Below are 14147 nucleotides of genomic sequence, written 5' to 3'. Positions count from 1 at the left end.
GGCTCTTTTTTTTTTTCCTTTTCTTTTTGAGACACTTCTCATTGTAGTCGCCCGGCTGGGCAGCCTGGAATTCACAGAGATCCAGGGGCCTTTGCTTCCGGAGGGCTGGAATTAAAGGTATGTGCTACCACACCCAGCCTTGTTTGTTTTTTAACGTAGGGCCTCACTCTGTAGCCCAGGATATCCTGTAACTCACTATGTAGCCTAGGCTGACCTTAAACTCACTGCCTCTGCCTACTGGATTGTGGGATCACAGATATGAGACATCACACCCAATACCACTAATGCCTTTTAATGGTTTTTTGTTTGTTTGTTTGTTTGTTTATATTTTATGTGGAAACATTTTATATTAAGACAGACCTATTGGGCTTTTAAAATTATTTTAAATCAAATTAATTAAATTATATTTATTTGAGTACATATGTGTACATATGCACTTGTCTGGCATGGTACACATATTAGGCAAGTTCTGAAGAAAAAAAAAAAAACCAAAAAACAAGAAAGCCCAGCAAGATGGCTCGGTAGGGAAAGGTGCCTGCCCCCGAGCCTAAAGATCAGAGTCCAGTCCATAGAACCCACATGGTGGAAGGAGAGAAACAACTCTCACATGCTGTCCTCTAACCTCCAAACACACACACACACACACACACACTTTTAAAAATTCTGTGTTGAGGCTGAAGAGGCGGCTCAGCAGTTAAGAGCACTTCCTGCTCTCGCTGTGGGCCAGCATTTAATGTAAATTTAGCTGTAACTCTTTCATTTGTCTAGGTTGAGAAACAGCTGGATTTTTAAGATGCTAAATCCAGGCAGTGGCATGCCCTTCCATTTCCTCTGTGAAAATGTGAGTTCTGGCCAGAGTCTGTGGTCCAGCAACTTAGGAAGAGAAGCAGGCCCGGGGCTGGGGCACAGGAGTCAGGGCCAGAGTGGACTACGCTGTGGGATTCCATTGGAAACAACAGGACTTTGGCTACAGCTCAGTTAGAGATGTCTGTCAGGCAGCCAGCCCTGGGTTCAGCCCCAGGACTGCATAAACCAGGTGTGGGAGCACATGCCTACTCCAGCACTCCGGAAGTCAAGGCAGGAGGATCAGAAGTTGAAGGCCATCCTTGACTACATAGTGATTTCCAGGCCAGGCTGGGCTATAGGAGACCCCAACCTCCAGGCCCCTCAACCAAAAATTTAATCAATATAATAACAGCAAGAACAACAACAACAACAACAATGAATAAGGAATTCCCTGGTTGTGAGAATTTCCGGGCTGTTTGATATTTTTTGTTGGTATTAGGAATATTTTCTATTATATTACCAGTTCTAACCTAAAGATAACAGGTGGGCATGGTTGGCTTTTGAAGCACACACTTGGCATACAGATCTGCCAGGCCTGTGGCAGCCCCCTAGCAGGTCCCTACCCCGAGCCACATCACCAGCACCTGCCTCCATCCCTCCTCTGCTAAGGACAGATGGGGCTTTCCATTTCTCTGCCCAGAACTGTTAGAGCTCCTTCCAACCCTGACCCAGGCCACCATGCCCTTGGTTCTCTGCACCTCTGTAGGGTGGAGTAACTGCCCTGGGCTAGCCCCCATTCTGTGGTCAATCTCTTTGGGGGTAAGGACATTGAGGATCATGGACGCAGCCCACACACTGGGGCCTCTGAAAACCTGAGGTGTAGCCCTACTCTGGGCTCCTGGGTGGGCATGGGTCGCCCAGGCCACCTCCTCTAAGTATAGCAGCTACAGACCACCTGCGGGTGTAGACCGTCTCGGAAAACCCCCACGTGCGACGGAAAGTCCAAAATTCTACAGGAGTCTTTCTGTTGATCTCCCGTCAGAGGCTGGGGGACGCCTGCTTGCAACAGTTAGGGCTCGGCCAACGGTGGGTGCCCCCGGGTGCGGGTTCAGGCTTTTTAAAAAAAAGTGCAGACTTTGGCCTTACACTGCGGTTCTTAGTTCTTCTTTATCCATTGCCTTTGGCAGAAAAATCCCCATTTAAGGAGAAGCCCCTAATGGGGGAGAAACCCCCAGGCTGCAGGCATGAAGTTAGGAGAATAGTAATCCTACTAAACAAGGGACTGGCTGAGCCACCACAGGATCAGCACCTGGTCACCTAAAGGCACCTGACATGCCTCCGGCATCTTGGGTACCTGATATGTGTATTCTGGAGCTGGTGGACCCAGAGACTCCATTAGTACCCTTTTGTGGTCTTGAGACCCTGAGATGAGCAGGGACCAAAAGGACTGGGGCCTGTGTCCACACCGCCAGGCCAGTGAGGCATCTCTGTGCTCCGGGCAGCAGGAGTCATGTTGGTTAGATGCTAGGCTTACGGGGGGGATAGGGGGTCAGTGTTTCTATAGTAAATTCGTACCTGCCGGAGACAGTGGGAGAGGCCAGTGAGCAGCAACCTCCTTTGGGGATGAAGAAGAGGAGGTGTCTCTCAGGGAGCAGAAGCCCATTTTGGCATCACCCAACACTTCCTTCTCAGTATCTGTGGGAGGCACAGTGCAGACGTCAGTCGCCCCATAGCCACTTCCAAAAGTGCAATGGTTACGGCTCAGAGCCCGGTGATGGGTCATGGGAGGACCCTGATCCCCACTCACAACCTTTAGAACATTCTCCTCCGCACCCCGGCTCTGAAGTGATTGACCCTCCACAACGAAGCTCTCCCCTCTTCCCCCAACACCTGGTCCTCATGCTGAACCCCCTTACCTACTTTCAATATTGATACCGCACCCCCTCTTTTCCTGCCTGGTCCCCTCCCAGCACACACCACTGAGTGGAGAACAATCTTAGCACATGGAGACTCTGAGGTAGGACTCCGCAGACCAAGGCCGGGACGTGGTTTTCTGGTGGCCACCCCTGTGAGAATACCAAGTGATGCTGCTAACTGAATCAGTCGCCTAGGCAGCCTGAGCTCTCTTCTTACTGTACCACATAGCCCAGTGCTACGCTAACTGGTCTTACCATTGGTTTCGACTCAGCTGTCAACACTCATACTGGGGTTGACCCTGCACAGACCTGACCACACTTTGCTCTAAAAGCTTGCCACCACCTGAGCCACTTGCAGCTGTACCCTCTCACCTGGCTGGGGGCACACTTCACACTTGTGCCCACCTCTGCATCCCTATCCATATGCCTCCAGGACACCTCCCTGATTTGCATGGAGGCCCTACCTTTCAGGCTACACTACCCTCTGGTCTCTATCGTGAATCCTGAGACTGCTCCTTGGAGTAGGAGGAGAACAAGACAGGAATTTGTCTAGAGCAGCAGTTCTCAACCTGTGGGTCATGACCCCTTTGGGGGTTGAACAACCCTTTTGCAGGGGTCAACTATCGGATATCCTGCGTATCAGATGTTTAGATCACATGTTTATCCAGCCCAGCCTAGGATAGATGGGGGTTCCCAGCCAGGTCCACTGTCCAGCCAATTACAGAGGTTTCCTATTGTGGTTATCCAGAGGTACCAGCACATCTGGACAGCCAGGCTGTGGCTAGAAGCACTAATTTGCCTCCTCCCCCTCCCCCCAGTTATTTTACCTTATTATTATTTTTTATGTGTTTGAGTGATTTGCTTGCATGTACATTTGGTCACCACGTTCATGAAGTACCAAACCTCATGCACTTCATACAGGAAGCCAAAGAGGGCGTCAGATCCTCTGGATCTGGAGTTACAAAGGGCTGTGAGCCATCATGTGGGTGTTTAAGAAGCAAGCCTGGGTCCTCTGCAAGAGCAACACGTGCTCTTAACATTGAGCCATCTCTCTGGTCCCTCTCTTTTTAACTTCAGTGTGTGTGTGTGTGTGTGTGTATGTGTGTGTGTGTGGTATGTGTGTATATGTGTGTGTATATGTATGGTGTGTGTGTATGTGTGTGTGGTGTGTGTGTGTGTGTGTGTATATATGTATGGTGTGTGTGTGTATGTGGTGTGTGTGTATATGTGTGTGTGATGTGTATGTGTGGGGGTGTGTGTATGTGTGCATGCACGCTCTTGCTTGCATATGTACATGTGTATGGAGCTAGAGGTGAATGTAGAGCATTTCCTTCAGTTGTTCTTCACCTAACTTTTTAAAAAAAATTCTGTTTTTCTGCATAAAGTTTCTCTCTGTGTAGCCCTGGCTGTCCTAGAACTCACTTTTTCAACCAAACTGGCCTCAAACTCACAGAGATCCGCCTACCTCAGTCTCCCTAGTGCTGGCACTAAAGGCATGAACCACCACGCCCAGCTTTCCACCTAATATTTTGAGGCAGGTTCTATCCCTGAGCCTTGAGTTTATCCATTCAGCTAGTTGCCTGGTCAGTGAGATCTGCAGTCACTCCCGTCTCTGCCTCCCCACGAAGGCAATTAGTCCACAGAGCCATCTTCCCAGCCAGTCCTGGTTTTTAAGCCATAAACAGATCCTCTGTAGGGAGACTGAAGGGGCGACTTTCCCTCTTCCTCTACCCCGAGCCCAGGCCGATGCACTGGATCGCCCAAGGAAGGGTACCAGGGCCTCCTGAACCCAGCCGTAGGTCAGTCTCTAGTCCAGCGTTTGCAAGCTGGGCCCTGATTGGCTCCAGGCTAAACAACAGCCTCTGCTCTTTCCTGGTTGAAAATATAACAGAGTCGCTGAGCCAGGCAGACGTCGCCTTTCTGGGGAGTAAGTACAAACGTTCACAGGGGCCTCTCCGGAGAGCACCAAGACACCCACGGAAGAGAGAAGCGCGCGAGGACCAGCAGGGGGCGCCGAAGCGCAGCCCCTGTCGGGAGGATGGCTGGTGGGGATGGGATGCTGCGCCGCCTGCTGCGGCTGCACCGCACCGAGATCGCCGTGGCCATAGACAGCGCCTTTCCGCTGCTGCATGCTCTAGCCGACCACGACGTGGTCCCGGAGGACAAGTTCCAGGTGGGCTCCTGCCGCGCCCCCTCAGTCTCCCCTCTACCCACTCCTCTACCCACAGCCTAGGTGATCCCTTCCAACCTCTGCCCACACCCATACTATACCCACACCCTCCCCCTACCAGCCAAGGAGTGGTCCCAAGCCCTCCTCAGGAGACTTCTCCAGGTCAAGTTCCAGGTGAGTTTCCTAGCCTCACACTCAGGGACTCCCCAGGGCCCAGGGACTGGCAGGAGTAGGCAAGTCTCCCTTCTTCGAAAGAGGCAGGCAGGGGTTGGAGGGATGGTGTGCCCAGGTAGCCCGATACTGCCACTGCAGGAGACACTCCGGCTGAAGGAGAAGGAAGGCTGCCCCCAGGCCTTCCACGCCCTGCTGTCCTGGCTCCTGACCCGAGACAGTGGGGCCATCCTGGATTTCTGGAGGATTCTCTTTAAGGACTACAATCTGGAGCGGTACAGCCGCCTGCATAAAATCTTCGACGGCTTCCCAAAAGGTGGGCCTGTGCTGATGCTCACAGCCAATGGGTAGCGCTCGGGATATGGATATAAGTCAGAACGTGTTTTAGGGGAACCACTAGACTTGGGCAGACCCTAAGAGGCCAAGGGCAGAGGTCTGCTCGTTCTCTTCCTCAAGATTGTCCCGTTCTAGAGTTCACCCTGAAGCTAAGGCTTTAAGACAGGGGGGCCATTGTTCCTCTCCCTGAGCTGCAGATGTGGACCTTAGCCAGCCTCGAAAAGGGAGGAAGCCCCTCGCTGGTCCCAAGGCCTCGGTCCTGCCACCCAGACCCCCTACCAAGAGAAGAGCCCTGGAGGAGCCCCGAGCCACCCCACCAGCAACTCTGGCTTCAAAGAGCATCTCCAACCCAGGTATACTCAAGAGGAGCTAGCCAGGGCTGCTGGGCCCTCCCCAGCCGGCTCTCAGGAGCTTCTTACTGACCCCACCCCAGGGCCAGCCTGCAGGGGGTCACAGAGTCACCTCTGAGCGCTCAGACCTGAGCATTGGAGGAGGCCCACAGCCTCTCAGCGTCTTACTGTCCCGAAGGCTGAGTTCCTGGCCGGTGAGGCAGGCAGGTGGTTTTGATTGCCTTTCTGTTGAAGAAGGAAACAGCCTATCACAGGTTAAGGATCCTCAGGGAGTCAGGGAACCCTTGATCTGACCCTTACCAGGTGCTTGGTCTCTCCCAACCTCCATTTATACGCTGGATCCATCAACACCAACCCAGGCCCAGAAAAGTGGGCCCCGGGCTACCTTTACCTCCCCTTTCACAGGCTCCCACCCAAAGACCAAGCCCCCTAAGAAGCCAGAGGGCAACTTGGAGTCACAGCGCCTCCCACTGGGAAACGGTGAGTGAGGCCAAGAGTGGAGGTTGGAGGGGATCTGATCCCATTGGCCTCAGCTGGATGGCAAAGCCAGAGAAAGATAGGGACTCCTTAGATCCAACTGTCTTGTCAGTCTCCCACCCACAAGGCCCTGGGGGTCTCCTTCCAGACCTCTGCCCATTCTTATACTCCTAACCTTCCAGACATCCCAGAAACATAACCACAAAGATGCTCTCCCTGCTCCTCAGCTGGGCCCAACCTTGACCACACCCACCCAACAACCACCATCCACCTGTGCTTCCTGGACCTCATCCCAGATGACCTAGGAACTCTGTGCCCCAGAACAACGCAGGTCCCACGCCGCCATGAGATTCCTGTCAATCGGCTGTTGGGCTCTACAAGACCCAACACCGCTGTCCCCACAGCCCTGTGCTCACGCTTGTTCATCTACTTGTGTCGGACCCTCTCCAGGAATGCAGACCATGGCAGCTTCCGTCCAGAGAGCTGTGACTGTGGCCTCCGGGGATGCTCCGGGAACCCGAGGGGCCGTGGAAGGGATCCTTATCCAGCAGGTGTTCGAGTCAGGTAAATGCATGGAAGCAGCCTGCCAGGAAGGGCGGTGGTGGCACATGCCTTTAATCCCAGCGCTTGGGAGGCAGAGGCAGGCGGATTTCTGAGTTCGAGGCCAGCCTGGTCTACAGAGTGAGTTCCAGGACAGCCAGGGCTACACAGAGAAACCGTGTCTCAAAAAACAAAAAACAAAACAAAACAAAACAAAAACAAAAACAAAACAAACAAAAGACCCAGGCTTTCAAAATGGAAGGAAGTGCTTCTAGAGCAACTATGGCTGCCGCTGAGCACAAGGCGGCCAGTGTGTACCACATTCAGATATGCTGGCTTTGGGAATCTTTTGTCAGGCCAGTGGTTCATCGTGACCACTGGAATGCCATGGAATGCCACGTCCTCCACCTCGGTGGGTGCTGCTAGTCACAGGGGACATCCTAAGTTTCCCTGTGTGCTCCAGTTCTCTCAAGAGACCATACTGCCCACCAAGACAGCCCACCACATCCTACTGCCCTGCTTTGCCTATCTCTGTCCTGTCCAGTCACCCACTCTTTGTCCAGGCTCCTCCCACAATGGCCTGCCTGCTAGGTTGGCTAGCAGGATCACCTTATACAGCCACCTGGATCATCTGAACAGGTCAGAGCTGGGGCCAGGCACACTCAGCATTTCAGATTCTGCTCCATAGCATCTCCTCCATCCTGGACACTGGACTTGGATGCCAAGGACAGCCAGAGTGGCCTGGGAGCTCATGCCAGCCCTGGTCAGAGCAGCCCCAAGAATCTTTTTTTTGGTTTTTCGAGACAGGGTTTCTCTGCGTAGCCCTGGCTGTCCTGGAACTCACTCTGTAGACCAGGCTGGCCTCGAACTCAGAAATCCGCCTGCCTCTGCCTCCCAAGTGCTGGGGTTAAAGGCATGCGCCACCATGCCCCGGCTTCTCTCCTGGGAATATTAGAACAAAAAGCCCCAGGCTTGTAACAACAGATTCCAAAGTCAAGATGGGGGCAGGGACATGTCCCTCCGCAGGCTTTGGGGGCCCCTTCTGTTGCCTCTAGCATGAAGTGCTGTTTCGATACTTATGGGAACAACCTTTCTCCGGACTGATGACACCTCTCTGATTTCACCCTTCTCTGTAACAACATTGAATTTAAGAGCTAGTATGACACCTTTAAAAAAAAAAAAGATTTATTTATTTTATTTATATGAGTACACTGCAGCTGTCTTCAGACACACCAGAAGAGGGCATCAGATCCCATTACAGATGGTTGTGAGCCACCGTGTGGTTGCTGGGAATTGAACTCAGGACCTCTGGAAGAGCAGTCATCTCTCCAGCCCATATGACATCTTTTTGTTGTTGGATTTTTTTTTCAGTTTGGTTAACTGCTTGGTTTGTTTGTTTGTTTATTTGTTTGTTTTTGAGACAGTTTCTCTGTGTAGCTTTGGCTGTCCTGAAACACACTCTGTAGTAGACCGGGCTGGCCTTGAACTCGGGGAGATCAGCCTGCCTCTGCCTCCCAAATGCTGGGATTAAAGATGTGTACCATCAAGCTAAGATCAGAGTTCAGAGCTGGGCAGTGGTGGCACACACCTTTAATCCCAGCACTTAGGAGACAGAGGCAGGTGGATTTCTGAGTTCGAGGCCAGCCTGATCTACAGAGTAAGTTCTAGGACAGCCAGGGCTACACAGAGAAACCCTGTTTCGAAAAACAAAACAAACCAAACAAACAAACAAAAATGTGTGCCACCACCTCCCAGCTATGACATCATCTTAACTAACTCTATCACCAAGACCCTGTTCCCAGTAAGGTCCCGTTCTGAGCTTTGTGAGGAAGGAGTACAGTCCCCCGGCAAAGAATCCCTAACTGTACCCAGCCCCAGTTCTGCCAGACCCAGTGTGAGCTCAGTCAGTCTGTCTCTCTCCCAGGAGGATCCAAGAAGTGCATCCAGGTTGGGGGGGAGTTTTACACACCCAGCAAATTCGAAGACCCCAGTGGCAGTTTGAAGAGCAAGGCCCGAGGTGGTAGCAGCCTAAAGCCAGTGGTCCGAGCCAAGGTCACTATACCTGTAAGCTTTACCTAATTTGTCCATTTGGGGGGAGCTGGGCCTTCCTTCGATAACCTTCCTTCCCCCCGCCCCCCACAATAGCCAGCATTTCTTCCTGGGGGTTGGAAGTTGCTTCCCAGAGGGGCTTGGAGCTAACTACTGGTGGTCACACCCATCTTGCCTGACCCTGGCTACCTCGTTATGACCCTGTGTCTCTCATAGGGTAGAGATGAGCAGAAAGTGGGTCAGCAGTGTGGGGTCCCTCCCCTTCCACCCCTCCCCAGTGAGCCCCAGGTTCACCAGGTAAGTCCCAAGAAAGAGGGGGGGAGACCAGGACATGGAGGGCAGCCCCCTTCCTCTTTCCTCCCTTCTCTTTTCTCCACTTCCTCCCCCTCTGCTCGTCTTGGAAGTTTTGGTTTTTTTTTTCCAACCATGCAGATTAGGAGATTTCAAATTAGTCACAGCAGGTGAGCTGCTTTTAAAAATCACTGTATTCAGCTGGGTGGTGATGCCTTTAATCCCAGCCCTTGGGAGGCAGAGGTAGGTAGAACTCTGTGAATTCGAGGTGAATTCTGGAACTCTGGGCTAGCCTCGAATTCACAGAGTTCCAGGACATCCAGGGCTACACGGAGAAACCCTGCCTTGAAAACAAACAAAACAAAAATCATACATTCTGTTCAGACGACAAAAAGCATCTTATAGCTGGGGGTAGGGCAGGGATGCAGATAAAGCCTGAGTACAAGGATTCTCTGAGAGCATCAAGCTCACCCTCTCCTCCCCTGCATCACTGATGTGATGGTACCTGCAATCATTGATTATTGAGTCTAACACCTCAGAGCCAGGTACTCTGCTGGCCCCGGACATCAAGGGTTGAAGGGGCTAGTTCTGCCCTGCTCCACAAAAGTGCCCTGGTTATTGGGGGCCTGTGGAAGTATTCCCGTGTATGTGGTTGTCACTGTGTGGGCCAGCACAGCCTGGCATCTGGGTGGTATCCAGACTCAGAATTCCTTCCATCCTGATAAAACCACGAGGTAGGGAATGGGGGAATGACAGAAGGTACCCAGGGCTAACAGGATACCCCCATGGGCCTGCCCACCTGCTGTCCTGTTAGGTGAGCAGTGGCCAAACTAGGAAACTGTGGGTCTCCCCACTCTTGTGGGTCATTGGCCGGTTGATCCACAAGGGCAGTCACTGAGAGCAGAGACAATCACATAGGGGTGGAGTTTGGAAGTCCTGTGAACGACCAGCTATGGGGAGGCAGATCAACTTTACTTAGGGTGATTCAAGGCTTATAATGTTTTTTGGAGGTCTGAGGGTAGGAACATCCAGGATGGGCAAAGGTCATTGGCTGGAGGCTTGGGGTACATGAAATGTCTAAGCAAGGGCAAGCATTTCAGGAATCTCATCATGCTGGATGAACAGGAGCTTTATCAGGGGAAAGGAAGTTGGCTACGTGACAGTCCTCAGGTAGAGGCCTATGTGGGGACTTAGAATTCCCCAGAGAAAGTCAAAGAAGGAGAAAATCCTGTTAATGAAGGGAGTCTCCCATATTGGGCTGAACTCAGAGGCTCTTTTTTTATTTTTGGTTTTTCCAGACAGGGTTTCTCGGTATAGGCCTGGCTGTCCTGGAACTCACTCTGTAGACCAGGTTGGCCTCGAACTCAGAAATCTGCCTGCCTCTGCCTCCCAAGTGCTGAGATTAAAGGCGTGAGCCTCTACCGCCTGGCGGGACTTTGATCTTAATTAGTAGAGTTTTCCCACTGGGAACGGCCTGGCACTCAGCACTCCTTCCTGAGAGGGACACGCCCTAGGTCTGTGTGAGACCTAGAGTTGTGGCAGAGCTCAGGCAGGGGCCAACTAGAGAGTCCAGAGGGAACCTGGCAGTCAGTCAGTGGTGAGCATTGTCCCAAGTGGGTCTCTCAGGCGGGCGGGCGGGTGCTGTGTTCCATTCTGGGCCCCTCTTGCCTGGTCAGAAGAACGAGGATGAGTGTGCCGTGTGTCATGACGGAGGTGAGCTCATCTGCTGTGACGGCTGTCCCCGGGCCTTCCACCTGGCTTGCCTGTCCCCACCTCTGCAGGAGATCCCCAGGTGAGCAGACCTCTCCATCCCTGATCCAGTACCGGCTGACCTTGATGAAGCCTGGCAGCCTCCACAGAGGAGAGTCAGGGCCCTTCAGGAAGAGCTGTGGAAGGAATAGGGAACTAGCTATGGGCCTGGTAGGATTCTCTTACCGTACTGAAACGTATCTCCGTTCCCCGCTTCATGGTCCACTCAGGGCCAACAGGCCAAAAGGCGGCCATAATGTGATGTCCCCAGGCAGAGGTGGCCATATTTGGGCACTGGCCTTTTCCCAATCTTACTCCCCCTCCCAAATCTTACTCCCACAAAGATGGGCTGTTACCCCTATTTCTGACTGCACAGCCCTCTGTTCCAAGGGGAGGTATGCAGCAGTCTGTGGGCGATAGCCTGGGCTCTTACCCAGGTCTCTCTGATCCTCTTCCACCAGGCTCCTTTCTCTCCTGCCTTTATCTTTCTGTCCTACAGGACCCTCTGTGTCCCGAGGATGGAAACAGTGTAGCTGAGGGCTGCACTTATCTCCCCTCCCCCACTGGCCCATCCCTACAGGACCCTCTGTGTCCTGAGGATGGAAACAATGTAGCTGAGGGAGCGCACAATTAGGCTAGGTCTACGACAAGCAGGCACAAGCGCTGAAGGGTACTGGGCATAGAGTATTCTTAAGAATTAGCAGCCCTGGGTGGTGGTGGCGCACGCCTTTAATCCCAGCACTTGGGAGGCAGAGGCAGGCAGATTTCTGAGTCCGAGGCCAGCCTCGTCTACAGAGTGAGTTCCACGATAGCCAGAGCTATACAGAGAAACCCTGTTTTATGTATGTTGGTGCTGAGATCTGAGATCTTGTTGATTCTGCCTGCTTTCTATTCTTCCCGAGTAGTAGAGGTGCATTCTAGCATGCGGGACCACAAAGCGGCATATCAGAGGACATCAGAAGAGAGAGGGCTAAGGAATCAGATCAAGGTGTTCCCTTTTTACCAAAGTTCACAAGGTCTGGTTGTTCTGGGCACGGTAAGCCCTCGGTTCAGAACCCCTCAGAAGAGGCCGAGGGCCAGGAGCTCTGAGGTTTCTCAGAGAGAGGCAGAATGACAAACTAAAGGATGGGTGCACGGCATTGAAAAATGAAAAAATAGCCCTTTCAAGGCACAAGAGAATGAAAACCTGGAAAGAAAATGTCAGAAAGGATCGGAAGCACTGTGGAAATAAATTTTTAAAATGTTAAGCTGACATAACAAGTAGTGGCTTTCGTTGGGACATTCTCATACATGCCTGGCTCCATACCTTGTACCAACGGATCCACTTCCTCACTGCCCTCCCCATGTCCTTCACTCTAGAAATTTTGCATTTGGTTGTGTTTACTTTGAGACAAGCTCTCACTGGATAACCCTAACCCACTGGGAAATTACTATGTAGCTCAGGCTGGCCAAGCACTCACAATATAGCTCAGGCTGGCCACAAACTTGTAAGAATGCTGCCTCTGACTCCTGAATTAGAAAATTGACAGGCGGTGTTACCTCTGGCCTTCTGCCCCAGAAATATTGTTAAAGCATTAAAAAAAAAGAAAGAAAGAAAGAAAAAGAAAAAGAAAAAAGAATTAGCAGCGAAGCACTTTAGGGATCCTGACTGTCTGTCCAGAGCCACCTTCCAGGAATGAATAGCCCATATCCCACCGAACTTCCCTTATGGTACCTGACTCTTTTATTCCCTGGTTTGGCTTCCCATCTGTGAATGAGCAAGGTGACACAGAGGGTCCTCAAGTCATCCCTGCCATGCAGTTGTGTGTGGGGGGGGCATCCTATGGTCTCTGCTTTGTCCGGCATGCCTGTGACTAGTGACCTCCTGCATAGTGGCCTCTGGAGATGCTCCTGCTGCCTCCAGGGCAGAGTGCAGCAGAACCTGTCCCAGCCTGAGGAGTCCAGACCTCTGGAGCCCCCTGCAGAGACCCCGGTATGCCCATATTGGGTCACCCCTTTCCTTCTCTCTATCTCTCTACAATCCTATCTCCTGGCTTCTCTTGTGAGTTCTGCATGCCCTGGCTTTAGTGCCATGATCTCTTCCGGCCTGAGTAGCCTTTATGGTTAATTTATTTATTTTACATGAGTGCTCTATCTGCATGGACACCTATGAGCCAGAAGAGGGCATCAGATCTCATTAGGGATGGTTGTGAGCCACCATGTGGTTGCTGGGAATTGAACTCCGGACCTTCAGAAGAGCAGTCAAGTGCTCTTAACCACTGAGCGGTCTCTCCAGCCCTGTTTTCTTCATTTTATTTTATTTTATTTTATTTTAATTTTATGTCTATTGGTGTTTTGTCTGCATGTATGTCTGTGTGAAGGTATCAGATCCCCTAGAACTGGAATTACAGACAGTTGTTGAGCTGTCATGTAGGTGCTGGGACTTGAACCCGGGTCCTTTGGGAAGAGCAGCCAGTGCTCTTAGCCACTGAACCATTCCTTAAGCCTATAACAAGGCTTCCTGACCTCAGACTCACCACAGCAGCCCAGTCCTGACTCCTAGGTGATGCTGAGCGGTGCCCTGTGTATGGCCCCTGAGTACTGACCCTTGGATTCCAGATCCTCCTGGGACGGAGGTCAGCTTCAGAGAAAACCAGGGGCCCATCCAGGGAGCTCGCAGCCAGCACCGATGCCGCTGTCACCTATGTGAACCTGCTGGCCACACCCTCTGCAGCTCCTCTGCTGGAGCCTTCAGCACTATGCCCTCTACTGAGTGCTGGGACTGAGGGGCAGCCGGTGAGTGAGGGGGACTCTAGGGCCTGGGGGCTATCTCCTGGAAGCTCTGAACCTACAGGACAGTCGTAAGCCCCAAAACAGGACCTCTGGTGGACTCCCAGGGGCTAGGAATTAGATGGGCATTCTTGGGGGCAGGGGAGGGCTCTGCTGAGAGACACTTGTTCTGATAACAGTAGGCACAAAGGCCATGGGGAGAGCACCTGGGGGGTGGGGCTGCATAGATCTCAGCCCTGGCACCCAATTCTGATGTTCTCAAAATCCAGCTGGACCTTCCAGATGGCTCAGCCAGTAAAAGGGCTTGCAGCCAAGATGGAGGAACTGAGATGGAGTCCTAAGACTCACGTGGTGGAGAGAGACTTGGTCTGCAAGTAGTCCTCTGACCTCCACACATACTACCACAAATAAATAGTGAATTAGCTAGAAGGAAGGGAAGAAGGGAAGGAAGACAGATAGACAGGCTTAGCTTGGTTATCCAGATAATACATCTCCCCCATCATGAGGCAGGACAACAAAACGTCTCAGAATCCCCCAGACCCA

The 14147-nt window shown here is 52.1% G+C and overlaps 2 protein-coding genes across 4 annotated transcripts in view; one reads left to right on the top strand and one right to left on the bottom strand.

Moving 5' to 3' along the window:
* The window catches only part of Dnmt3l (DNA methyltransferase 3 like), a 22733-nt gene extending 16774 nt beyond the window's left edge, over positions 1–5959 (bottom strand). Inside the window, exons 1-2 of the mRNA XM_031346649.1 lie at positions 5858–5959; positions 2362–2481 (exon numbers count right to left, since the gene is read on the bottom strand). The gene's annotated coding sequence lies outside the window, so the exon portion shown is untranslated. The remainder of the gene's footprint in view (positions 1–2361; positions 2482–5857) is intronic.
* The window catches only part of Aire (autoimmune regulator), a 15215-nt gene continuing 5722 nt past the window's right edge, over positions 4655–14147 (top strand). Inside the window, exons 1-10 of one of the 3 annotated variants that reach the window (XM_031346646.1) lie at positions 4655–4875; positions 5185–5359; positions 5577–5732; positions 6135–6209; positions 6657–6770; positions 8671–8810; positions 9012–9092; positions 10766–10878; positions 12708–12807; positions 13434–13610. In XM_031346646.1, the coding sequence (XP_031202506.1) occupies positions 4741–4875; positions 5185–5359; positions 5577–5732; positions 6135–6209; positions 6657–6770; positions 8671–8810; positions 9012–9092; positions 10766–10878; positions 12708–12807; positions 13434–13610 (1266 nt within the window). In that variant the 5' untranslated portion in view covers positions 4655–4740. Of the gene's footprint in view, positions 4876–5184; positions 5360–5576; positions 5733–6134; positions 6210–6656; positions 6771–8670; positions 8811–9011; positions 9093–10762; positions 10879–12707; positions 12808–13433; positions 13611–14147 lie in introns of all 3 variants that reach the window. The other 2 variants (XM_031346648.1, XM_031346647.1) reach the window with 2 other exon arrangements.

This window comes from Mastomys coucha, unplaced genomic scaffold (genome assembly GCF_008632895.1).
Source record: "Mastomys coucha isolate ucsf_1 unplaced genomic scaffold, UCSF_Mcou_1 pScaffold3, whole genome shotgun sequence".
Taxonomy (NCBI): domain Eukaryota; kingdom Metazoa; phylum Chordata; class Mammalia; order Rodentia; family Muridae; genus Mastomys; species Mastomys coucha.
This window is presented reverse-complemented; position numbering and strand designations above follow the sequence as displayed.